Source organism: Loxodonta africana, chromosome X (genome assembly GCF_030014295.1).
Source record: "Loxodonta africana isolate mLoxAfr1 chromosome X, mLoxAfr1.hap2, whole genome shotgun sequence".
NCBI classification, from domain to species: domain Eukaryota; kingdom Metazoa; phylum Chordata; class Mammalia; order Proboscidea; family Elephantidae; genus Loxodonta; species Loxodonta africana.
Window position 1 is genome coordinate 43,217,442 of NC_087369.1, and position 27,236 is coordinate 43,244,677.

Below are 27,236 nucleotides of genomic sequence, written 5' to 3' on the forward strand. Positions count from 1 at the left end.
TCTTCTTTTAGTTTTGTTAATATTTGCTTTATGTGTTTTGAACTTATCATCTTGGGTGCATATTTAGGCTCATGATATTTTAATGCTGTGTAGACACGTTTATCATTAGGAAAAGTCATTCCTTACTTCTAATTTTTTCTTTTTTTTTTGCCTTAACATCTACTGTCTTAGTTTCCTAGGGCTGCCATGACAAAAATACCGTAAAGTGGGTAGCTTTAAAGAACAGAAAATTTTTTTCACAATTCTGGAAGCTAAGAGGCTGAATTTAGGGTTTTGACAAAATGATGCTTTGTTTCTGTCTACTCTAAAGGAAAATGGTTCTTAGTGTCTTTCAGCCTCCCAGCATCTTCTGGCATTCCTTGGCTTGTAAATGGATCCTCACATGGCATTTTCTCCCTATACGCCACTCTCCTTATCTATTCTCCCCTTTTATAAGACACTACTCAGAAGGGATTAGGACTATGACCCACCCTATCCTGGTATGATTTCACTGGTAACATCTTCAAAGAAAGACCCTATTTCCCAAAACAATGTCGTAGTCACAGGAACAGGGTTTAGGACTTCAGTATATCTTTCTGAGGGGCACAATTTGATCCTTAACAGCTAATTTGTTTGTTATTAGTATGGCCTTACCAGTTTTCTTTTCTTTTGGTTACTGTTTGCTTGGCAAATTCATTTCCGTTCTTTTACATTTAATCTTTCTATTTCTTTATATTTAAGGTCTGTCTCTGGTAAGTGGCATATAATTGTGTGTATATCTGCACCACACATGTATTTTAAATCCTGTATGAAAATAACTATTTTAATTGCAATATTTATTTCATTTGCATTGCTGAAATTACCTGTTGTGGTTAAAATCTACCACCTATTTGCTTTCTATTTGTCCCATCTATATTCCTTTTGGAAACTGCGGTGGCATAGTGGCTAACCAAAGGGTCGGCAGTTCAAATCCACCAGGTGCTCCTTGGAAACTCTATGGGGTAGTTCTACTCTGTCCTATAGGGTCTCTCTGAGTCGGAATCAACTCCATGGCACTGGGTTTGTTTTTTGGGTTTTACATTCCTTTTAGTCTACTTATGTGCTTTCATTTAGGTTTGCTAAGTATTTTTTTATGTCTCCTCTCTATTATTTTCCATTATTTTATCACCAGTTTAACGGTTACAGTAGAAAGAACAACACTCATTCTTGACCAACTGAAGTCTAATATAAATTAGTACTTTAACACTTCCATGATAATGCAAGGACCTTAGAGCCACTCAACTCTCTTTACTCCCCTCCCAGTATATGAGCTAAATTTGGGTGTTACCAGTTTTTATGCAAATAACGCACACCTTCTGTGTTTGTTTGCCAGCCCCGCCCTCCTGCCGCAAGGCACCCTCACAAGCGCTGCCATGCCAATCCTCTTCAACATGTTGCTGTTAAAAAAAAAAAATTGGCATAGCCTGCTTACAAAAATACCTCACAGAGGGGAGTGTGCATTCAGCAAACAAATGCAGAAGGTGTACATTATTTGTGTAAAAATATGATGTATTGTCTGTATAATATATATTGTGTATATATAATATATATATTCAAACAATATTATTATTGTTACCTTATAGTCTTTTAAAGCCAATATTCACATAGATTTACTCACATAGTTACACTTTCCATTGCTCCTTATTTTTTCCTGTATCACCATGCGTCCATCTTGGATCATTTTACTTCTGCCTAAAGGATATTCTTTAGTATTTACTTTAGTGAAGCTTTGCTAGTGATGGATATTCTCAATTTTTGTTTTTCCTAAGAGGCTTTATTTCACTCTTAATTTTCAAACATGTTTTGGCTAAATATTAAATTCTAGGTTGGAAGTTATTTGTCAGTTTCTTTCAGTAATTTGAAGATATTTTTCCATTGTCTTCTGATTTTCTATGTTTCTGTTAGGAAGTTAGCTGTCAGTATATTCTTGTTTCTTTGAAGGTAATAGTATTGGGGTTTTTGTTTGTTTTGTTTTTACTTTTTAATATTTTTTCTCTTTTTTGGGGTTTTCAGATATTACTATAATATGCCTAGGCCAGATTTTCTTTATAGCTATCATTCTTGGAGATTCTAGAGCTTGAAATGGCACCTTAATCTCATTTGTCATATTTGAAAAATTCTCAGTCAGTATCGCCTCAGATGTTGCTTCTTCCCTATCCTCTCTCTCCTCTACATCAGGGACTCCATATATGTACCCTAGTCTTATTGAACATCTTTCATATATTTCATGCTCCTTTCTATATTTTCTATCATTTTCTTTCTCTGGATTCATTTTGTATCTTTTACTCAGACCTGTCTTCAGTTCACTAATTCTGTATTCAGCCATGTCTAATTGCTGTTAAACCCATTCATTTAATTCTTAAATTCAGTTATTGTGCTGATCAGTTTTAGAATTTCCATTTGGTTTTGTTATGGTTTCTAGCATTCTACCAATATTCTTATTCTCTTCTTTTAATTTCTTGAATAAATTATTTGTAGTTATCATAAAAGTTATCATAAGGCCTATGAATTAGAGCTCTGTTGTCTGAATCCGCTATGGAGTTCTTTCCATTGTTCGTTTTTTCTCTTGGTTTTGGTCACATTTTGTTTTCTCATAAGCCTGTTAATTTTTTATTGAGCGCTAAAGTTTGTGAAAAATTTTAAAGCTCAGTGAGACACCGTACGATGATATGTATCTATTAAGAATATAGTGTTTTATTCTGGCAGGCAACTAGACTAGGGCTACTAGATTATCTAGATTATTTTAGTCAAGTCAAGGATTCACCTTATTTCAACAGTTGGAATTCAGTCTTTGTGAGGCATGAGCTGTTTCTGGATCACATTTGCTCTTAGGGAATAGTCCTTCAGGGCAATTGGTTTTATATTGTATAGACAGTGAAAACAAGAACTTTTTACCCTCTTCTCTATAACCTGGACCCTTCAGACAACAGTGACTAACTACAGACTGACTCAAGAACCCTTCAGTGAAGTAAGAGTTGCCTCAAGCTTTGGCATAGGGAGGGGAGTTTTGTCTTTTACTTGTAGATGCCACTTGTAATTACTGAAGCATACTTTTCAATAAGACCCAAGAGGTTTATGAATTTACACATTGCTAATTGAAAGTTGTGACATCAGCTCATCTGTTAGTCAGTACAGATGGTAACTGCAGGTCTAATTCACTCAAACTTTCCCCCTAAATCTTGTCAGATCAGCTTTGGGTTGTATGAATGATAAAGTTTTAATGTGTTAAGCTAATGGAATTTGAGGGTAGTTTGTTATAGAACTAGCCTATTCAAACTAATACAACCCCTTTCTTGTTTTTCCCCCTTAATACTTATATGCTTTATATTTTTTTATTTATCTTGTTTACTACCTCTCATCCTCCACTAGAATGTAAGTTCCATGACCATGGAGGCAGGGACTTTTTATCTATATTGTTCACTGATGTACCTCCAATGCCTAGAAATGTGCCTATAGTAGGTACTCAATAAATATTTGTTAAATTAATAGAGAATGGATGGACAGATAAACAAATGAATGAATGGCAGGACCCCACTTAAAGCATTTCTGAATTAAGCAAATTACAGAACAAATGTTGATTTCTTCAGTCAGGGGCATAAAGTTAAAAATGAAAAATGAAAAAAAAAAGCATGAACTATGCCGAATACATTTGCCTTCTGAATAAAGTAAATTTCCAGCTGTTACAGAAGGCTATAACTACAAAATGTGTTGTTATCAGAAAGGTAAGAATAAATAATCACAAATTAAAAGTTCTATTTCTTCCTTAGGACATGTTAATACATCAATACAGAACTTCTGAATCACTTGTACTCATTTTATTGATGAAATAATAATTTAATAGACCCAACCATCTACCTATCCAATTCATGCATCAATACACCCATCAACACATCTATCTATTCCTCCTACATTTATTGATAACCTGTCAGTACACTAAGGGCTAAGAATAAAATGATGAATAAAACATATAGACTAGCCTCAATGGAAGTAGAAACCCTGGTGGCGTAGTGGTTAAGTGCTATAGCTACTAACCAAAAGATCGGCAGTTTGAATCCATCAGGCGCTCCTTGGAAACTCTACGGGGTAGTTCTGCTCAGTCGGAATCGACTCCACAGCAATGGGTCAACGGGTTTAGCCTCAATGGCTTGACAGCCCAAGGAGGAAGATGAGTTTATTAAATTATTGTTTCTCCAATAAATTATGTCTTGGTGCATAAAATGTTCTAAGGAAGAAACAGCTTTTAATGCGTGATTATTTATTCTTGTACCTTTGTGACAACAACTTGTCTTATAGTTATATCTTTCTGCAATAGCTGAGAATGTACACGATGAGTGTTTAATGTGACATACCAAAATCCCTCCTCACTTTTGAAGCTGAAAATCAGAGTATACCACTTCTCCAGTATTCCAGCTTTGAGTCTGTGTAATCCCAGAGATTTCAATTATCTAACAGCGTTGGAAGTATCTTGTTTGCTATTCATGAGGTGGCTTTTGAAAAGGAAGAGTGAGTGATATTTTATTGGCAGTGAATGCCCTTTGTTTGTTGTGAGAGAACGCTGAAGCACCACTGGGCTGTCTCCATGTTTAATAGACTATAAAGTTGACATTTCCACCCTGACCTCTAAGGAGATGAGATGAGTCAGAAAGTGAATCATTCTCTAATCAGTTGGAAACACAACCTTTATTGTCACTTACCTTGGATTCGGTAAAAGTAAAATGATGTTATTGCTGTGGCACTGAAATTACTGCAGCAAGAACTGATGTGGGGATGCTACCTGCCAAAAAGGGCTGAGCTGCAACTGGCATTTTCTCCCATCTCCTTCAAGTCTAACAAGTTGACTGCTGAAGGCTTAGATTTAAGACTATATAGAAAGACACTGAAAGGGACCCTGGCACAGCCAGTTAGTTCATTTTGCTATCTTAATGAGACCTACGAAATTCCACATGTTTACGTGAACTGAGGCAGTTGCCATCCAACACAAAGACAGTCATAATGATCATTTTTTCCTAATTAGCACCCTAATTTAACTCAGAAACACCCAAAAGATAAAAATGACATGACAAGGAACCAAAAAGTGAAATACTTCTAATATGGTATTGGTGAGCTGATGTTGCATTTATGCCATGTTGTGAGATCTCATTTTGCCTATGTCTTGGTGAATATCTTTGCCTTTTTAAAAGGAAAAGGAGCCTGATGTTTTTGTTTTCAATGACTTGGTAAAGGTAACTGAAGTAGATGGAATATAAGAGTACCTGTCAGTAAAGTAAAGGAGATAGTACTGATGGATGGAACAGACACAGAGAGAGTGCAAGAGCGAACATATAGTCCTTTGTTCTGAGAAAGAAATGCAGCCCCTGACATCTAGAAACTGGCCTGACACTTATACCTAGGGCTTGATGTTGTTAGGAGCTCATCTGGCCTGCTTCTGGCATTCGTGGTTAGGCCATGGTGTTCTCCTCTTGGGCGTAAACAATCTCACAGAACACCAACATCCCACAATGTCACTTGTGACATGATGAAATGAGACAAAACAAGACCACCTCATAATCTTATCTAAGCACAGACAAACACAAGCACACTTCAAGCCACAAAGTACCAAATGTTCCCCTATCTTGGCTAATATGAGTGACTGCTGCTGCTTTGGAAACCCTGATGGTGTAGTGGTTAAGTGCTGTGGCTGCTAACTAAAAGGTCGGCAGTTCGAGTCCACCAGGCACTCCTTGGAAACTCTATGCGGCAGTTCTACTCTGTCCTATGGGGTCGCTATGAGTTAGAATCGACTCAACAGCAGTGGGTTGGCTGCTGCTTTACAAATTTAAAGCTTTAGCCTTGCTCTAGTCTTCTCTCCTTCTAAAAAAATTTTTTTTTCCTTCTAGGTAAGATTTATTAAGATACCCGATTATAGAATTTTTCCCACTCCTAAAGGCACCTGTTCTGGAGCTACTTCGACCTTCCTTGAACCCTCCCCCAAAATCACCTAACATCAGCCCAAATCCAATTAGTCCTTTCTAACAGCCTCTTACTGAGATGGCCCATGGGTCCTCACAGTGTGTGTTCTCCCTTATTGTAATGAGCAGTAATCTCAACTTGTTCAACACAGGTGGGTTCCTGGTGGTCTTTGGCTGGAGGATATTGACAGTTGCCACATGTTGTTGTTAGGTGCAGTCATAGATCAATGATTCAGAATACAAAACCCAGAAACAGAGCTACAGAAAAATGACCAATTGATTTTGGAAAAAGGTGCAAAGGCAATTCAGTGGAATTTATTATATAAAAAAGTATACTTCAATGTTCTTGTTGTAAGGTGCTGTCATTTGGGTTCCAATTCATAGCAACCCTATGTACAATAGAATGAAACACTGCCCGGTCTTGCACCATCCTCACAACTCTTGCTATGCTGAGCCCATTGTTGTAGCCACTGTGTCAGTCCATTTCCCTGAGGGTCTTCCTCTTTTTCACTGACCATCAACTTTACCAAGCATGATGTCCTTCTCCAGGGACTGATCCCTCCTGACAACATGTCCAAAGTACCTGAGACATAACCTCTCTATCCTTGCTTCTAAGGAGCATTCTGGTTGTACTTCTTCCAAGACAGGTTTGTTCGTTCTTTTGGCAGTCCATGCTATATTTAATATTCTTCACCAACACGACAATTTAAAGGTGTCAATTCTTCGGTCCTCCTTATTCGTTGTCCAGGTTTCACATGCATATGAGGTGATCGAAAACACCATCACTTGGGTCAGGGGCACCTTAGTCCTCAAGGTGACATCTTTGCTTTTCAACACTTTAAAGAGGCCTTTTGCAGTCAATTTGCCCAATGCAATATGTCTTTTGATTTCTTAACTACTGTTTCCATGGGCATTGATTGTGGATCCAAGTAAAATGAAATTCTTGACAACTTCAATCTTTTCTCCATTTATCACGATGCTAAAAAAAAAAAAATTTTTTTTTTCTTATTGGTCCAGTTGTGAAGATTTTTGTTTGCTTTATGTTGAGGTGTAATCCATACTGAAGGCTGTATAGTCTCTGATCTTCATCAGTAAGTGCTTCAAGTCCTCTTCACTTTCTGCAAGCAAGGTTGTGTCATCTGCATAACACAGGTTGTTAATAAGTCTTCCTCCAAACTTGATGCCCTATTCTTCTTCATACAGTCCAGTTTCTTGGATTATTTGCTCAGCATACAGATTGAATAGGTATGGTGAAAAGCCACAACCCTAACACACACCTTTCCTGACTTTAAACCATGCAGTACTCCCTTGTTCTGTTCGAACAGCTGCCTCTTGATCCATGTACAGGTTCCTCATGAGCACGATTAAGTGTTCCAAATTTCCATTCCCTGCAATGTTATCCATAATTTGTTATGACCCACACAGTCGAATGCCTTAGCATGGCCAATAAAACACAGGTATTTTTTTTTAAAACATCTTCCTGGTATTCTCTGCTTTCAGCCGATCCATCTCAAATCAGCAATATCCCTAGTCCTAGTCCCAGTCCCAGTCCCAGTCCCAGTCCCAGTCCCAGTCCCAGTCCCAGTCCTAGTCCGACTTGAATTTCTGGTAGTTCTCTGTCGACATACTGCTGCAGCCACTTTTGAATGATCTTCAGCAAAATTTTGTCAGCATGTGACATTAATAATATTGTTCTATAATTTCCACATTCAGTTGGATCACCTTTCTTGGGAATAGGCATAAATATGAATCTTTTCCAGTTGGTTGGCCAGGTAGCTGTCTTCCAAATTTCTTGGCATAGACGAATGAGCACTTCCAGCACTGCATCCATTTGTTGAAACATCTCAATTAATATTCCATTAATTCTTGGAGCCTTGTTTTTTGCCAATGCCTGCAGTACAGCTTGGACTTCTTCCTTCAGTACCGTTGGTTCCTGATCATATGTTACCTCCTGAAATGGTTGAACATCGACCAATTCTTTTTGGTATAGTGACTCTGTGTATTCCTTCCATTTTCTTTTGATGCTTCCTGTGTCACTTAATAATTTCCCCCTAGAATCCTTCAGTATTGCAACTAAAGGCTTGAATTTTTCCTTCAGTTCGAGAAATGCTGAGCATGTGCTTCCATTTTGGTTTTCTGTCTCCAGGTCTTTGCACATGTCATCATAATACTTTACTTTGTCTTCTTGAGCCACCTTGGAAATCTTCTGTTCAGCTCTTTTACTTCATCATTTTCACCTTTCGCTTTAGATACTCAACGTTCTAGAGCAAGTTTCAGAGTCTCTTCTGACATCCATTTAGGTCTTTCTTTCTCTCCTGTCTTTTTAATGACCTCTTGCTTTCTTCATGTATGATGTCCTCGATGTCATTCCACAACTTGTCTGGTCTTCAGTCATTAGTGTTCAAAGCGTCAAATCTGTTTTTGAGATGGTCTCCAAATTCAGGTGGGATATACTCAAGGTCGTATTTTGGCTCTCATGGACTTGATCTAATTTTCCTCAGTTTCAACTTGAACTTGCTTATGAGCAATTGATGATCTGTTCCATAGTCAGCCCCGGCCTTGTTCTGACTGATGATGTTGAGCTTTTCCATTGTCTCTTTCCACAGATGTAGTCGATTTGATTCCTGTGTATTGCATCTGGTGAGGTCCATGTGTATAGTTGCAATTTATGGTTGGTGAAAAAAGGTATTTGCAATCAAGAAGCTGTTGGTCTTACAAAATTCTATCATGCAATCTCCGACATCATTTCTATCACCAAGGCCATATTTTCCAACTACCGATCCTTCTTCTTTGCTTCCAACTTTCTTGTTCCAATTACTAGTAATTATCAGTACATCCTGATCGCATGTTCCATCAATTTCAGACAGTAGAAGTTGGGAAAAATCTTCAATTTCTTCATCTTTGGCCTTAGTGGTTGGTGTGTAAATCTGAGTAATAGTCATATTAACTGGTCTTCTTTGTAGGTGTATGGATATTATCCTATTGCTGACAGTGTTGTACTTCAGGATTGATCTTGAAATGTTCCTTTTGATAATGAATGCAGCACCATTCCTCTTCAGGTTATCATTCCCGGCATAGTAGACCATATGATTGTCTGATTCAGAATGACCAATACCAGTCCATTTCAGCTCACTAATGCCTAGGATATCCATCTTTATGTGTTCCATTTCATTTTTGACGATTTCCAATTTTCCTGAATTCTTACTTTGTGCATTCTACGTTCCAAGTATTAATGAATGTTTGCAGCTCTTTCTTCTTATTTTGAGTCATGCCGCATTGGCAAATGAAGGTCCCAAAATCTCGACTCCATCCACATCATTAAGATTGACTCTACTTGAAGGAGGCAGCTCTTCCCCAGTTTTATTTTGAGTGCCTTCCAACCTGAGGGACTCATCTTCCAGCACTGTACCAGACAATGCTCCACTCCTATTCATAAGGTTTTCACTGGCTAATTCTTTTCAGAAGTAAACCGCTGGGTCCTTCTTCCTCATCTTTCTTAGTCTGGAAGCTCAGCTGACCCTGCTGGTATTTGAATACTGGTGGCATAGCTTCCAGCATCACAGAAACACACAAGCTTCCATGGTGCGACAAACAGACAATGGGGAAGTTGCCACACAGACATTTCAAAATCACCTGTAGTTTAGCAGATTTCCATAATCCATCACAAGGGAGAGATTCACAGCAGGGTAATTTCACATTCTAAAAATACAGAAATTTTTGCAGTGGTAAAAGGCTGTTTTAATGCCTTGTCACGCTATTCTATATGAACTATTAATTATATACAGGAAACCCTCTTTGCTTAGAATGCTTTGATGTGGTACCTTAATATCTACATAGACTAGAAGCAATTTTTTTTTCCATAACTTTTATTAAGCTTCAAGTGAACGTTTACAAATCCAATCAGTCTGTCACATATAAGTTTACATACATCTCACTCCCTACTCCCACTTGCTCTCCCCCTCTTGAGTCAGCCCTTACAGTCTCTCCTTTCTTGACAATTTTGCCGGCTTCCCTCCCTCTCTACCCTCCCATCCCCCCTCCAGTCAAGAGTTGCCAACACAATCTCAAGTGTCCACCTGATATAATTAGTTCACTCTTCATCAGCGTCTCTCTCCCCTCAGCTGACCAGTCCCTTTCATGTCTGATGAGTTGTCTTCGGGGATGGTTCCTGTCCTGTGCCAACAGAAGGTCTGGGGAGCATGGCAGCCGGGATTCCTCTAGTCTCAGTCAGACCATTAAGTTTGGTCTTTTTATGAGAATTTGGGGTCTGTATCCCACTGATCTCCTGCTCCCTCAGGGGTCCTCTGTTGTGCTCCCTGTCAGGGCAGTCATCGATTGTGGCCGGGCACCAACTAGTTCTTCTGGTCTCAGGATGATGTAGGTCTCTGGTTCATGTGGCCCTTTCTGTCTCTTGGGCTCTTAGTTGTCGTGTGGCCTTGGTGTTCTTCGTTTTCCTTTGCTCCAGGTGGGTTGAGACCAATTGATGCATCTTAGATGGCCGCTTGTTAGCATTTAAGACCCCAGACGCCACATTTCAAAGTGGGATGCAGAATGATTTCATAATAGAATTATTTTGCCAATTGACTTAGAAGTCCCCGCAAACCATGTTCCCCAGACCCCCGCGCTTGCTCCGCTGACCTTTGAAGCTTTCATTTTATCCCGGGAACTTCTTTGCTTTTGGTCCAGTCCAATTGAGCTGACCTTCCATGTATTGAGTGTTGTCTTTCCCTTCACCTAAAGCAGTTCTTATCTACTGATTAATCAATAAAAAACCCTCTCCCACCCTCCCTCCCTCCCCCCCTCGTAACCACAAAAGTATGTGTTCTTCTCAGGTTTACTATTTCTGAAGATCTTATAATAGTGGTCTTATACAATATTTGTCCTTTTGCCTCTGACTAATTTCGCTCAGCATAATGCCTTCCAGGTTCCTCCATGTTATGAAATGTTTCACAGATTCGTCACTGTTTTTTATCGATGCGTAGTATTCCATTGTGTGAATATACCACAATTTATTTACCCATTCATCCGTTGATGGACACCTTGGTTGCTTCCAACTTTTTGCTATTGTATACAGAGCTGCAATAAACATGGGTGTGCATATATCTGTTTGTATGAAGGCTCTTGTATCTCTAGGGTATATTCCCAGGAGTGGGATTTCTGAGTTGTATGGTAGTTCTATTTCTAACTGTTTAAGATAACGCCAGATAGATTTCCAAAGTGGTTGTACCATTTTACATTCCCACCAGCAGTGTATGAGAGTTCCAATCTCTCCGCAGCCTCTCCAACATTTATTATTTTGTGTTTTTTGGATTAATGCCAGCTTTATTGGTGTGAGATGGAATCTCATCGTAGTTTTAATTTGCATTTCTCTAATGGCTAATGATCGAGAGCATTTTCTCATGTATCTGTTGGCTGCCTGAATATCTTCTTTAGTGAAATGTGTGTTCATATCCTTTGCCCACTTCTTGATTGGGTTGTTTGTCTTTTTGTGGTTGAGTTTTGCCAGAATCATGTAGATTTTAGAGATCAGGCGCTGGTCGGAGATGTCATAGCTGAAAATTCTTTCCCAATCTGTAGGTGGTCTTTTTACTCTTTTGGAGAAGTCTTTAGATGAGCATAGGTGTTTGATTTTTAGGAGCTCCCAGTTATCTGGTTTCTCTTCATCATTTTTGGTAATGTTTTGTATTCTGTTTATGCCTTGTATTAGGGCTCCTAGGGTTCTGCCAATTTTTTCTTCCATGATCTTTATCGTTTTAGTCTTTATGTTTAGGTCTTTGATCCACTTGGAGTTAGTTTTTGTGCATGGTGTGAGGTATGGGTCCTGTTTTATTTTTTTGCAAATGGATATCCAGTTATGCCAGCACCATTTGTTAAAAAGGCTATCTTTTCCCCAATTAATTGACACTGGTCCTTTGTCAAATATCAGCTGCTCATACGTGGATGGATCTATGTCTGGGTTCTCAATTCTGTTCCATTGGTCTATGTGCCTGTTGTTGTACCAGTACCAGGCTGTTTTGACTACTGTGGCTGTATAATAGGTTCTGAAGTCAGATAAAGTGAGGCCTCCCACTTTCTTCTTCTTTTTCAGTAGTGCTTTGCTTATCCGGGGCTTCTTTCCCTTCCATATGAAATTGGTGATTTGTTTCTCTATCCCCTTAAAATATGACATTGGAATTTGGATCGGAAGTGCGTTAAATGTATAGATGGCTTTTGGTAGAATAGACATTTTTACTATGTTAAGTCTTCCTATCCATGAGCAAGGTATGTTTTTCCACTTAAGTATGTCCTTTTGAATTTCTTGTAGTAGAGCTTTGTAGTTTTCTTTGTATAGGTCTTTTACATCCTTGGTAAGATTTATTCCTAAGTATCTTATCTTCTTGGGGGCTACTGTGAATGGTATTGATTTGGTTATTTCCTCTTCAGTGTTCTTTTTGTTGATGTAGAGGAATCCAAGTGATTTTTGTATGTTTATTTTATAACCTGAGACTCTGCCAAACTCTTCTATTAGTTTCAGTAGTTTTCTGGAGGATTCCTTAGGGTTTTCTGTGTATATAATCATGTCATCTGCAAATAGTGATAACTTTACTTCTTCCTTGCCAATCCGGATACGTTTTATTTCTTTGTCTAGCCTAATTGCCCTGGCTAGGACTTCCAACACGATGTTGAATAAGAGTGGTGATAAAGGGCATCCTTGTCTGGTTCCCGTTCTCAAGGGAAATGCTTTCAGGTTCTCTCCATTTAGAGTGATATTGGCTGTTGGCTTTGTATATAGGTGCCCTTTATTATGTTGAGGAATTTTCCTTCAATTCCTATTTTGGTAAGAGTTTTTATCATAAATGGGTGTTGGACTTTGTCAAATGCCTTTTCTGCATCAATTGATAAGATCATGTGGTTTTTGTCTTTTGTTTTATTTATGTGATGGATTACATTAATGGTTTTTCTGATATTAAACCAGCCTTGCATACCTGGTATAAATCCCACTTGATCAGGGTGAATTATTTTTTTGATGTGTTGTTGGATTCTATTGGCTAGAATTTTGTTGAGGATTTTTGCATCAATGTTCATGAGGGATATAGGTCTATAATTTTCTTTTTTTGTAATGTCTTTACCTGGTTTTGGTATCAGGGAGATGGTGGCTTCATAGAATGAGTTGGGTAGTATTCCGTCATTTTCTATGCTTTGGAATACCTTCAGAAGTAGTGGTGTTAACTCTTCTCTGAAAGTTTGGTAGAACTCTGCAGTGAAGCCGTCCGGGCCAGGGCTTTTTTTTGTTGGGAGTTTTTTGATTACCATTTCAATCTCTTTTTTTGTTATGGGTCTATTTAGTTGTTCTACTTCTGAATGTGTTAGTTTAGGTAGGTAGTGTTTTTCCAGGAATTCATCCATTTCTTCTAGGTTTTCAAATTTGTTAGAGTACAATTTTTCGTAATAATCTGAAATGATTCTTTTAATTTCATTTGGTTCTGTTGTGATGTGGTCCTTCTCGTTTCTTATTCGGGTTATTTGTTTCCTTTCCTGTATTTCTTTAGTCAGTCTAGCCAATGGTTTATCAATTTTGTTGATTTTTTCAAAGAACCAGCTTTTGGCTTTGTTAATTCTTTCAATTGTTTTTCTGTTCTCTAATTCATTTAGTTCAGCTCTAATTTTTATTATTTGTTTTCTTCTGGTGCCTGATGGATTCTTTTGTTGCTCAGTTTCTATTTGGTCAAGTTGTCGGGACAGTTCTCTGATTTTGGCCCTTTCTTCTTTTTGTATGTGTGCATTTATCGATATAAATTGGCCTCTGAGCACTGCTTTTGCTGTGTCCCAGAGGTTTTGATAGGAAGTATTTTCATTCTCGTTGCTTTCTATGAATTTCCTTATTCCCTCCTTGATGTCTTCTATAACCCAGTCTTTTTTCAGGAGGGTGTTGTTCAGTTTCCAAGTATTTGATTTCTTTTCCCTAGTTTTTCTGTTATTGATCTCTAGTTTTATTGCCTTGTGGTCTGAGAAGATGCTTTGTAATATTTCGATGTTTTGGACTCTGCAAAGGTTTGTTTTATGACCTAATATGTGGTCTATTCTAGAGAATGTTCCATGTGCGGTAGAAAAAAAAGTATATTTTGCAGCAGTTGGGTGGAGAGTTCTGTATAAGTCAACGAGGACAAGCTGGTTGATTGTTGTAATTAGATCTTCCGTGTCTCTATTGAGCTTCTTACTGGATGTCCTGTCCTTCTCCGAAAGTGGTGTGTTGAAGTCTCCTACTATAATTGTGGAGGTATCTATCTCACTTTTCAATTCTTTTAAAATTTGATTTATGTATCTTGCAGCCCTGTCATTGGGTGCATAAATATTTAATATGGTTATGTCTTCCTGACCAATTGTCCCTTTTATCATTATATAGTGTCCTTCTTTATCCTTTGTGGTGGATTTAAGTCTAAAGTCTATTTTGTCAGAAATTAATATTGCTACTCCTCTTCTTTTTTGCTTATTGTTTGCTTGATATACTTTTTTCCATCCTTTGAGTTTTAGTTTGTTTGTGTCTCTAAGTCTAAGGTGTGTCTCTTGTAGGCAGCATATAGATGGATCATGTTTCTTTATCCAGTCTGTGACTCTCTGTCTCTTTATTGGTGCATTTAGTCCATTTACATTCAGGGTAATTATAGATAAGTAAGTTTTTAGTGCTGTCATTTTGATGCCTTTTTATGTGTGTTGTTGACAATTTCATTTTTCCACATACTTTTTTGTGCTGAGGCGTTTTTCTTAGTAAATTGTGAGATCCTCATTTTCATAGTGTTTGACTTTGTGCTAGTTGAGTCGTTACGTTTTTCTTGGCTTTTATCTTGAGTTTTAGAGTTGTTATACCTTTTTGTGGTTACCTGATTATTTACCCCTATTTTTCTAAGTAAAAACCTAACTTGTATTGTTCTATATCGCCTTGTATCACTCTCCATATGGCAGTTCTATGCCTCCTGTATTTAGTCCCTCTTTTTGATTATTGTGATCTTTTACCTATTGAGTTCCATGATTCCCTGTTATGTGTATTTTTTTTTAATTAATCTTAATTTGTTTGTTTTTGTGATTTCCCTATTTGAGTTGATATCAGGACGTTCTGTTTTGTGGCCTTGTGTTGTGTTGATATCTGATATTATTGGTTCTCTGACCAAACAATATCCTTCAGTATTTCTTGTAGCTTTGGTTTGGTTTTTGCAAATTCTCTAAACTTGTGTTTGTCTGTAAAAATCTTAATTTCGCCTTCATATTTCAGAGAGAGTTTTGCTGGATATATGATCCTTGGCTGGCAGTTTTTCTCGTTCAGTGTTCTGTATATGTCGTCCCATTCCCTTCTTGCCTGCATGGTTTCTGCTGAGTAGTCTGAACTTATTCTTATTGATTCTCCGTTGAAGGAAACCTTTCTTTTCTCCCTGGCTGCTTTTAAAATTTTCTGTTTATCTTTGGTTTTGGTGAGTTTGATGATAATATGTCTTGGTGTTTTTCTTTTTGGGTCAATCTTAAATGGGGTTCGATGAGCATCTTGGATAGCTATCCTTTCGTCTTTCATGATGTCAGGGAAGTTTTCTGTCAGGAGTTCTTCAACTATTTTCTCTGTGTTTTCTGTCCCCCCTCCCTGTTCTGGGACTCCAATCACCCGCAGGTTATCCTTCTTGATAGAGTCCCACATAATTCTTAGGGTTTCTTCATTTTTTTTAATTCTTTTATTTGATTTTTTTTCAGCTATATTGGTATGGATTCCCTGGTCCTCCAGATGTCCCAGTCTGCATTCTAATTGCTTGAGTCTGCTCCTCTGACTTCCTATTGCATTGTCTAATTCTGTAATTTTATTGTTAATCTTTTGGATTTCTACATGTTGTCTCTCTATGGATTCTTGCAACTTATTAATTTTTCCACTATGTTCTTGCATAATCTTTTTGAGTTCTTCAACAGTTTTATCAGTGTGTTCCTTGGCTTTTTCTGCAGTTATCCTAATTTCATTTGTGATGTCTTTAAGCATTCTGTAAATTAGTTTTTTATATTCTGTATCTGATAATTCCAGGATTGTATCTTCATTTGGGAAAGATTTTGATTCTTTTGTTTGGGGGCTTGGAGAAGCTGTCATGGTCTGCTTCTTTAAGTGGTTTGATATGGATTGTTGTCTCCGAGCCATCACTGGGAAACTAGTTTTTCCAGAAAATCTGCGTCCAGTCCAAATCCCGGCGGGATGGTTACCCGGCTGGGACACTGCTCTTCCTGCTCCGAGACCAGTCACTGCCTTCCGGGGACTTCTCCTACCGGCTGCGTCCCACGCTGCCCGTGGAACCGGCTGGTCCCCCTCCCGGGGTTAGTTCATGGGGGTGGAGCAGCTCTCTGTGCTCGTGCCGTACCTGACTGATACGCTGGCTCCAGGCTCTGGAAACAATCGCTGCTTCCCCGTATTAGTTCGTTCTCCGTCTCTAAGTCTGTGTTTGTTGTTCAGGGTTTGTAGATTGTTATGTATGTGATCGATTCACTTGTTTTTCCGTGTCTTTGTTGTAAGAGGGATCCGAGGTAGCGTCTGCCTAGTCCACCATCTTGGCTCCGCCCTCGCAATTTTTTTTTAATATGAGAATATCATACATATTAAAGAGACTCTGCCTATATATGTATATATGGTTTGAATATATATATTCATAATATATATGTATGTTTTAAATAAGTCATAATGTTAGTAAACCACATTAAATATTAATAAATTCTTAATTAAAATAAACATTAATAAACCATACTAAATAAATATGGTTTATGTAAATCATAATAAAAAGAATATCTGAGTATTTACTACTGCGTCTAAGAATTTGAACATTAATGGTACCTTTCAAGACTCCTACATGTCCCCTTCATCCCCTTCCTTTGCCTCCAGAGGTAACTTTTGGCATGTGTTTTACATTTTTCATTCCTTTCCTTTGCCTTATGGTTGTACTTCATTTGGATATATCCCTAAATATTTTCTAGTTTTACATTTTAAACATTCTATAAATGGAATCATACTGTATGTATTTCTTGTAACTTCCTTGACTCAACATTTTTTTGTGAGATTTATCCATGTTTATGTGAATTGGGTTAAATTAATGTTCACTGTTATATATAAAAGAGTATCTCGCTGTGGTTTTAATTTCCATTTTTCTGATTACTAATGAGGCTGAGCATCTTTTCGTATGTTATTGGCCCCTTGTGGTTCCTTTTCTGTCATATGACTGTTTATGTGTTTTGTCCAATTGTCTATTAGGTTGTCTTGTCTTTTCTTTTTGATTTGGAGGTTGTCTTTATGACCCCTTTATCTCTACAAATGCTTTTGCCTTAAAGTATATTTTGTCTGCTCTGAATGCAACTACCTCAGATTTCTTTTCGTTAATATTTACATGATATATATGCTTCCACCATTTGAATTTTTTTTGTCCTTATGTTTAAGGTGAGTCTCTTGAGTTAGCATATATGCTATTTAAAATAGGTTATATATATTTAGATTCGGAAACCCTGGTAGCGTAGTGGTTAAGTGCTACAGCTGCTAACCAAAACATCAGCAGTTCGAATCCACCAGGCACTCCTTGGAAGCTCTATGGGGCAGTTCTACTCTGTCCTATAGGGTTGCTATGAGTCAAAATTGACTCGATGGCACTGGGTTTATATTTAGATATATACATATATGTTATATACATAACCTATGTGCTATATAAAAATATACATGTTACATATATTTAAATGCATGTCATAAATATATGCTATATATAATTTCTTAAAAGTCTAATCTGATGTTCTTTGTTCTCAAACTATAGTTTAGCCTACTTATATTCATTGTGGTTACTGAAATATTTATATTTATTTCTATTATCATTGCGATTACTAAAATATTTACATTTATTTATATTATCTATTTGATTGAAGTACATGTTTCCATTTCATTTTATCCTACTAGTGTATATATTATATACTCCTTTTTTATTTTTAGTGGTTACCATGGAAATTACAACATTCATGTTTAACTTTACAAATTAGGAGTTTACCTTTCTTTGATCAATAAAAGGAACTTGGCAAATTTTAATACTGAATATTTCTTCCTGATTTGTATATATATTTTGGCCCAATACTTGAGACATATATAATTTTCGATTCTACAATTTAGCTATTATAATTATTGTTTATATAAAAAATAGTCAATGTTTATTTAGATTTGTTCACATTTTACCACTTTCATTGCTCACTGTTCCTTTTTACATCTCAGATCTATTTTACCTGCTTTTGAAGTACAACCTTTAAGTTCCTTTAGTGATACTCTATTGGCAATAAATTAGTTCAGTTTTTGTTTTGCTGAAAATCTATTTTATCCTCACTCCTAAAGAGTAGTTTCTCTAGATATGCAATTCTAGATTGAGAGTTATTTTCCCTAAGAACCTTGAAGTTCTCATTTCACTGGTTTCTGGATTTCATTATTTCTCCTGAAAGTGAGCATTCATTCTAATGGTCATTCCTTTGTAGGTAATCTGGTTTTGTTTGTTTTAACTCCGTAGCTACTTTTAAGATGTTCTCTATGTGTGCAGTTTTTGCAGTTTAACCACAATGTATCTAGGCATTTCTTTTTATGTTTCCTGATGGAGAAGGAAAGAAGGAATAAATCTGGGCAATAATATCCATATGGGTAGGGTCCTTGTCTTCCTTACCTTTGTATTCTAAGCCCTAGCACAAGACCTACTAAAACAAGACCTACTACATAGTAAAAAAAAAAAAAATAGTAGGAATACAATAAATATTTGCTGTGTAATGAACAAATTTATAAATAATCCTAACTAATACACTTCCTTCTGAATAAGAAGGAGACTAATATCTTATCCCAGCATATCTAATAAACGTATCTTACCTCAGGTGTTTCCAATAGTTAACAGAAGATAAAAGAGGAAAATGAGTCTTTTGACCACTATTCTTTTTTTTGGATATGATTACCTATTTTTCCTTTATAAATCTAAGGAGAATTTAACTTGACTTCACCTTTCTTCTATAAGCTTCTTAGTCAAAGTTTGAAATTTCAGGAGATAAATGTGAAAGAAAATCAGAACCTAGTAAATCCTGAATACTTAGTAATCTTTATTCACCAATAATGCATATAACCCACTGTAATTTCAATCAAACCCATTCTTCAGGGTATGACCTAGAGGAAACACAGAGTCAATTTCAAGTCTTGTATTTTTCACCTATTAGATTGATGTGAAAGAGAGAGATATGACTTTTAAATTGAGTACCATGTATATTTTCTTTGTTCTTTGATCCCTCCTTTATTCCTACAGCTCCTCCAAACACACACACACAATCACAGCCCGTCATATAAAATGCAACAAGTTATTCCTTGATTTCTTTAGGCTTTCACCGTTCCTCAAAGCCGCATAATCTGCCGTTTTCCAGACCTTGTTATAGCTGACAATTTTGAGTTATATTCTGACAATTTTGCAAAATAGAAAGAACATGGATTTTCAATATAAATCTTATCTCTTCCATAATACCTTTATAAATTTGGGCAAGTTATTAAACCCATGTGAGCTTTGGTTTTCTCATCTGTAAATTGAGAATAAGAATATTAATAGCTACTTCGAATCCCCTAGGTAGCACAAACAATTAAGCTTTCGACAGCTAGCTGAAAGGTTCAGACGCACCTCAGAAGACAGACCTGGTGATCTGCTTCTGAAAGGGCACAACCTTGAAAACCCCGTGGAGTGGCTCTACTCTATGCACACGGTGTCACCATGGGTCAGAATCGACTCTAAGGCAACTAACAACAGCAGACACTTCAGAGAGTATAGTGAGGATTGGAGAAATCACATATAAAGTGCCTACTCAATTACTTTGTGCATGGTAAAAAAAAAAAAAGTTGCTGTGAAGTCGATTCTGAGTCATAGCGACCCTCTAGGACTGAGTAGAATTGCCCCATAGGGTTTCCACGGAGTGCCTGGTGGATTCAACCAAACCCTTAACCACTACACCACTAGAGTTTCCTGGTGCGTGGTAGGTACTCAGGAAGTGTTAGTTTCCTGTCCTGCCACTCCTTCCATCTAGCTCCAAGAGCTGGGAACGTGGCAAAGGCATAAGTCTAAGAGATGTTCTGACATTGCAGAGTTCGGAAATGACAAGTGACTCAAGTGCATATCTGAGTTGAGTAAATACAACATTTGTAGTTATTGTTCCTGCAAAGATAGCAAGAGGCCATGACTAACAATTCTGGGAAGATCTTACTTGTTTATGTTAGGTGTTGGCAGCTCTAAGAGTGTGTGGTAAAGATGATATGGAGGCCTGTTTCACATATGAAACTGCTGTCAGTGTTCCATCTACCTCGTATCCCCCACACCATAGTCCAAAAACTTTAAAAAAAAAAATGAGCTGAAACCTTGGCGTGCCACTGTTGGGTTGTTTTCAATCACTGATCTATATTATTCCCCTTGGTCCTGTTTTTTGGGTATGCGAACCCGTTGCCCTATTGCAGAGGTTGGCAAGCTTTTTTGTAAAAAGCAGATAGTAAATATTTTAGTGTTTTCAGGTCAACTACAACTGTTCTCTGCTACAACTATTCAACTTTGCAACTGTAGAGTGAAAGCAGCCAAAAACAATACATAAAAAATTAAGCATACCTGTATTACAATGAAACTTTATTTATGGACATTAAAATTTTAATTTCATATAATTTCACATGTTATGAAATATTCCTCTTTTGATTTTTTTCCCAACCATTTAAAAATGTGAAAACTACAGCCATGAACCAAAATACCAAACCTGTTGCCATCGAGTCAATTCTGACTCATAGCTAGGTCATATAAAAACTGACAGTGGGGCAAATTTGGCCCATGGGCTGTAGTTTGCCAACCCCTGTTCTATTACTCTTCTGAATTTTCCGTATTTATCTTCTTACAACCTGTACAAGTCGCTTCCTGAGTTGAATATTAAATATATTTCTGTATTTAATTATTTTGTTTTCTACTGCCGCCATAACAAATTACCACAGCTTAGCAACTTAAAACAACATAAATTTATTATCTCACAGTTCTGTAGTTCAGAAGTCTGGATTGGCTTGGCTTGTGTCTCTGCTCCGGTCCCAAAAAGCCAAAATCAAGGTGTTGACTGCCAGGGCTCTTATCAGGAGGCTCTGGGGCAAATTCACTTCCAAGCTCATTCTTGCTGGGAGAATCCAGTTACTGAGTTCCGTGTTTCCCTTCTGTGAGCTGAGAGTCATTCTTGGCTTCTAGAGGACTCTTTCTCTGGTTCTTGCATGTAGGCCCCTATATCTCAAAGCCTTCTGAGTGTGTCAAGTCCTTCTCACACTCGGAATCTTGCTGATTTCCCAGTCTTCAGCATCTTTTCTGACTTCCTTTTCTTCCTCTGTTTTTAAGAGCTCATGTGGTTACTTTAGGTCTACCCGGATAATCCAGGACAATCTCTCTCTTTTAAGGTTATAACTAATTAGTAACCTTACTTCCATCTTTAAAGTCCCTTTACAATAGTACCTAAAGTACTGTTTGATTAAATAACCAAGAGACAGGAATCTTGGGGGAACATCCTTAGAATTTAGAATACCATAATTGTCACCTGAATTTCCAACATAAATAGTGATATATAAGTCTATAAATCACTTAAATAATATCCAGAAGTAATCAAACCTATTTAAAGTTTTGGTTCTGGTAGATTATATTTTAGTAGATTAGATGTATTCCATAAGCTTATTTTCTGTAGTTATATAGTCAATGCTTCTAAATATGTGATCTAGCCACTTGAGAATGAATCTGAGATGTACATGTTATGGTCTTACCTTTCAATGAATAATTTTCTCCAAGCATAAAATTTTCACTTTTTTCCCAGTGCTGGAACTGTGTTTCATATATGATTTGCCTTTGTCTCTTACATTCAGAAGCAGGATTTCAGGGAAATTGCTGTGGGTAACAAGATGGACATAAGTTTCTGGTGTGATTTTTATATTCAGAATCCAACTGTTAATTTCCAAGTCCAATCAGTTGCTGAATCACATGGATATAATACCCTGGGGCTAGTAATCTCAACTTGAGCATCAGCTGCTTTTCCTCAGCCACTTTGTCAAACTTGCCACCAATCTTGCTGCTTCTCATCCCCAATGTCCCAAGCATCTATTTGTTTCTTTTCCCTTCTAGTCCGAATGATACCCTGGTTTAGATCTTCATTATTTTCTACCCAGTCTATTGCAATAAATTCCTCATTGGTCCATTGTCTTCCAGTTTCTCCTTTTCCCATATAATCCTCCAGACATTAAATAATACAGCCTGAATTCTAGAAAAATTATCAGTTCCCCCATTGCCTCTAAGGATGATATGCCAACTCCTTAGCATGGAATTCAGACTTCCACTACATGGCTCCAGTCCTACCTTTCAACTTTATTCTCTGTTACAACCCTCCATTAACCCTTTACCCCAGTCACATGCAAGCCTAATTATTCTCAGAACATGCCCCAGAGAGATGTTGAGACTGTAGTGTTCATCTAATTAGCTAAACCCAGTTCCTTATTCTTGATTAGAAAGTATTTAGACTACTGAGTCATGTTTACTATTGTTAAAATTGTTGTTATACACCTGAAAATGGACTTTGTGGTAGCATGTCTGCTATAGGTTGAACTCCAGGTATCCTAATTCAATCCACAAATATTTACCAAGCGCAGTGGCCAAGTACTACTCCTAGAAGTGATAACACAGCCAAGGCTCTAGTTCTCACGTCATTGAGAGTAATGATAGATGTGAGGATATAAAAACAAAGGTAACATGTTAAAGTCATGGGGGAGTGGACAATTATTCATTTAGCAAAAATATTAATTGAGAGCATAGTCTGTGAAAGCTTCTCTTTCAGGTACTAGAGGAAAAAGATGAATCAAACAGAGGTTAGCTCTCAGTGAGCTTACAGCCTAGTAGACATGAGAGGATGTGGGCATAAATACCTCTAAAATAAATTAGAAAATGCTAGTGGTCACGGGAGAGGTACAGATAAAGAAGGCTATAGGCATTTCAAGAGGTAGATGGGAAGATTTCATGTAGCCATTGCCGGTGGGGCTTGCAAGATGGATATAATTATTCAAAGGGGCTTACAAAATGGCTATGATTGTTCTTTCCCACCTTCAACGTTCAATTGATTGCAAAACATAGGCCCTCCTATTACCTATATTGTGAATTTATTTCCTTCTTTCTGTTCATCTTGCCATTGTTCTAGCATGGGTCTGGTCATCTCTCTCCTAGAGTATTGTCCCATCCTAACCCAGTCTCCATTTTACATCAAGCCTGATCATGACTGCCTTGTCATTCAGACCTTTCGATTGTTCTCTATTGCTTACAAGGAAGATCCATGTACCTACTAATGCAGTGGTTAAGAACCTGAGACCTAAGTCAGGCTGCCTGAGTTAGGATCCTGGCCCTACTATTTACCAGCTATGTGATGGGAGGTAGTCATTTCATTGCTTAAGCCTCAGTTTCCTCATCTATAAAATGGGGATAATAATGTTTATACAGGACTATTATGTGGATAAAAATAAATTAAGTATGAAAAGCAGTTAGAAAGTACTTGGCACATAGTATGTGTTCAACTAAGAGTGGCTATTAGTATTACTATAAAATACTCCAGAGATTGAGAAAGGTCTTCCACTGTACTTTATAAATAACTGGCTATTTGTTACTTGTTTAGAAATTTTTGAGAGTTAATTATCTGGCTAAATAATTGAATTTCAATGTTTTCCCCTTTTCCCTTGAGTAGGCAGCTAAGGATTATAACTGGAGAATGGTTTTTTGAAGAAAAAGCAAAGCGTTTCAAGCAAGTCAATGTTCTGGGCACTGATGTTGTTCGGCAGTCCATCCTAAGAAGAAATCCAGGTAATTAAAGCAATTATTTGGTTTCAAAAACAGTCTCAATCTTCATTTTGGTGGGCTAAATTACTTCCCTATATTATGTGACAAATAAACACAGTTGAATTTCCTGAATCCCTTAGGTCATTTTAAAACTTGGTACCATGGAAGGAGTAAGATAACTTTTCTCTAAATCTGTAATTCATACAAGGGAAGAGAAAGTCAGTAGAAAACAAAGTCCGCAATGATTTGCCATATATCTGACATGCTGAGATGTTGAAAGGAGGCATTTATCTTCATCACAGACTGTTCTTTTCCTGAATATACTGTCAATATTTTACTAAACATTTAAGAAACTAACATAAAATAGATGAATGAAATGATCCATGTCATGAAAAAGCAATCCTTGGTTTTTCAAAAGGATTTATTTCAAATTTCTTTTAAATGATGGTTTTCTTAATACACATTTCTCGCCATGCTCTCCCTGCCACCCCCGATAAAAAACAACCACCACCACCAGAAGAGCATTTGAAAATGCAGGGGCGGGGGGGCATTTCTGGCTGTCAGAATGACTGGGGGCATCAACAACACTTAGTGGGTAGGGGCCAGAGATGCTAAATGGCCTACAATGCACAGGGCAGTCTCATTTGATGAAGAATTGCCTTGTTACCTAATGAAAAAAGCATCCCAACTTCAGAGTGCTGTACGGTGCATTCAAACTACAATTTAATTGTTTAAATGTTGAGTGAAACTTGTATTTAGGAGCATATTTCTCATGTATGATATAGTAGATGGTGGAGTGACATCTTTTGGCCTGCTCTTAGGCTATCTCAACTTTTGTACACAGGAGATAAGTGCTCTTGTTTTTAAGTCTGGAAGGTAGGGCTGGGAGGCTTGGAACCAATTCTCGGTATGGTACTAGCAAGGAAAGGCTTTCCTAGATGGATAACATCAGGTCTGATGCCACAGAGGGACAGAATAGAGTAGAATTAGAATTAAGCAGTCAGCTATAGCTGCTTTCACCACCTTCCAGAGTGTTGACTGTCTGTCAAGGCACCAGATATGTACATAGGTGTCCTCCCTCCCAGGGAGCCTAGCTTATGTGCTCAGAAATCAGGGCACCATTTCTAGAACCTCATGCTAGAATTCAGCCTCCAGGGATTCGGAGTTCTCGTGAACCCAGGCCCCCTTGCACTAGAAATGCCTGTGGAGAAATGACGTATTTTTTCCTCCATTGCAGTCATCCTTAGAAAGCTTATCTCAGCCAGTCTCCCACAGATGAGTCCTGGTCTTAGTCTGCACTGAACTCTGGAACATTCAATACTTTAGAAATAACAGTGTGTCTGGGAAGCTTATCAGGGGAATATCATTATCGATTATTATATACTTCTTTGGCCTGTGCTATTTTTTTTTATTCTAGGAAAGAGAATGCAGAATAGATATTTGCTCTCGTTTCTGACCATTTTATATGTAAATCTGTTTTCTGTTTGTTTTTAATGAGAAGCTGAAGAAATACAGAGCCAAGAGCAAGCCTGTCAGGATGCAGAAAAATCAGATACTTCACCTTCTGTTGGGCAGAAGGCCAGCCATGATGGGCCCAGGAGAAAGGGGTAAGACCCAGCCTTTCCAAGGGAACATTTAGTTTTTATTCCAGATACCTCTGAAATAAATACTACGCTGTTTTCCAAGTCTGATATCACTTCAGGGACTGAGAAGAGATCAGAGACTTGGCCGAGGTAACTCCCTCCTATCGTTCTCTTCAGGAAATGCAGTTTTAATTACTTTCAGTCTTAGATAAATAAAGGTCCCCTCTGACCTGAATATGTAAGAGTTTTCTTTTCATTTGACATATCTGTTCTAGCACCAAATGCTTCCCGTTATTTCTAGGGAGAAGACTTCCGGTCAGAGCCAGTCTTGTCTCTAAAGATTTGACAAATGCATTTGTTGTAAAATGTCAATATCTGCCCTGCCACCCTCCAGCCTGGATGCTGATATATGAAATATCCAAATCAAAGATGTATTAGTTGGGCTTGAAACATTATACCCCCTGTTAAAAATGCAGACTTCATTAAGGAAAAAATACACTTAGCTGCATCAATAACTTGATTCTGATAGTGAATATATGTGCCAATCTCTGAGAGTAGGGATGGGAGGTACATGGGGGAGCAAGATGTAAGGGAGGTACTGGGAAACCAGGAGCAACAAGAGTCTATCAAGGGGAGAAAAGTGGCCCCCAAAATGCAAGCTATAAGGACCAAAAGGCAAGCTGCCTGCTTCACATTCCTGCCCTTTACAATCTCAGTTTCTCAAGTTACTGGCTGGTTTTGTGGCTGAGGTGTTGGGAATTCCAATATGTGCCAATTAACTTTATGGTCATTTTCAAGTAGCATTAATTTCCTCCCTCAGCAGAAGCCAGAGTAAGAAGCTGCCACTGTTGAACCTTTATCTGGCTACAAAAAGTCTGTATTTTAGAATCCAGAACTGTGGGTAGGAAGGAATTCTAGATGTCATCTAACTTAAGCACTCATGACTGACCATGTCTTCCTTAATTAGCAGAGATGAATAGGAAAGATAGCCTAAGTAACCACACATCCTGTGCACTGACCCTTCCTGCCATTTTGAATAAATTTATCACTCCTCAGGACTCTCACAATGCCTTGTGTATGTGAAGCACTTATCATATAGCACTCCAACATCCCCCTCCCTGCAGGCATGTGCACGTGCCTGCACACACATGCACACACACATTCACACACACACTTAATTGTAAGCTCCTTTGGCACTGGACCAGTGGCTTCTTTGCTTGTATGTTGTGACATCCAGCATGGTGTCTGGCTCATTAAAAAACTATAAATGACTTGTCTGATTGAGTAACTCAGAGCCCACAAGTGCTTCTAGGAACCGCAGTTTATAAACCAAGCCATCAGAGAGCAGGTTATAAAATGATGGTCTTGAAGTTAGGAGGAAATAATTAAATTGCCAGCATGTAAATTATACAAATCCTGAATCATTAAATCCTCATAGCACTGGACTGTTCTGCTGAAAGTCAAACTGGAATTTGATGGTTCTTTAAGGAATAGAACATCTAGTTATGGAGAAAAACTAAACATCTGAAAAGTTACTAAGTATAAAAGAATTGCAGGAAAATATAAGATGACCATATGAGCTACTTCAGAGTCTTTCTAAAACAAGGAATACCCATTGCCCATTGCCATCGAGTCAATTTCAACTCATAGCGACCCTGTAGGAGAGAGTAGAACTGCCCCATAGGGTTTCCAAGGACCAGCTGGTGGGTTTGAACTGCCAACCTTTTGGTTAGCAGCAGAGCTCTTAATCACTGCACCACTAGGGCTCCACAAAACAAGGAAAGGTGTTAATTAATCACAAGAGTTGGCATAAGGCAATAAATGAATGGCTTAGATAATCAGTG

The 27,236-nt window shown here is 37.8% G+C and overlaps 1 protein-coding gene across 2 annotated transcripts in view; it reads left to right on the top strand.

The window, feature by feature from the left end:
• The window catches only part of SYTL5 (synaptotagmin like 5), a 284,046-nt gene that overhangs the window by 39,546 nt on the left and 217,264 nt on the right, over positions 1-27,236 (top strand). For both annotated transcript variants that reach the window (XM_064278136.1, XM_064278137.1), the window contains exons 3-4: positions 23,718-23,833; positions 25,308-25,416. In XM_064278136.1, the coding sequence (XP_064134206.1) occupies positions 23,718-23,833; positions 25,308-25,416 (225 nt within the window). The remainder of the gene's footprint in view (positions 1-23,717; positions 23,834-25,307; positions 25,417-27,236) is intronic.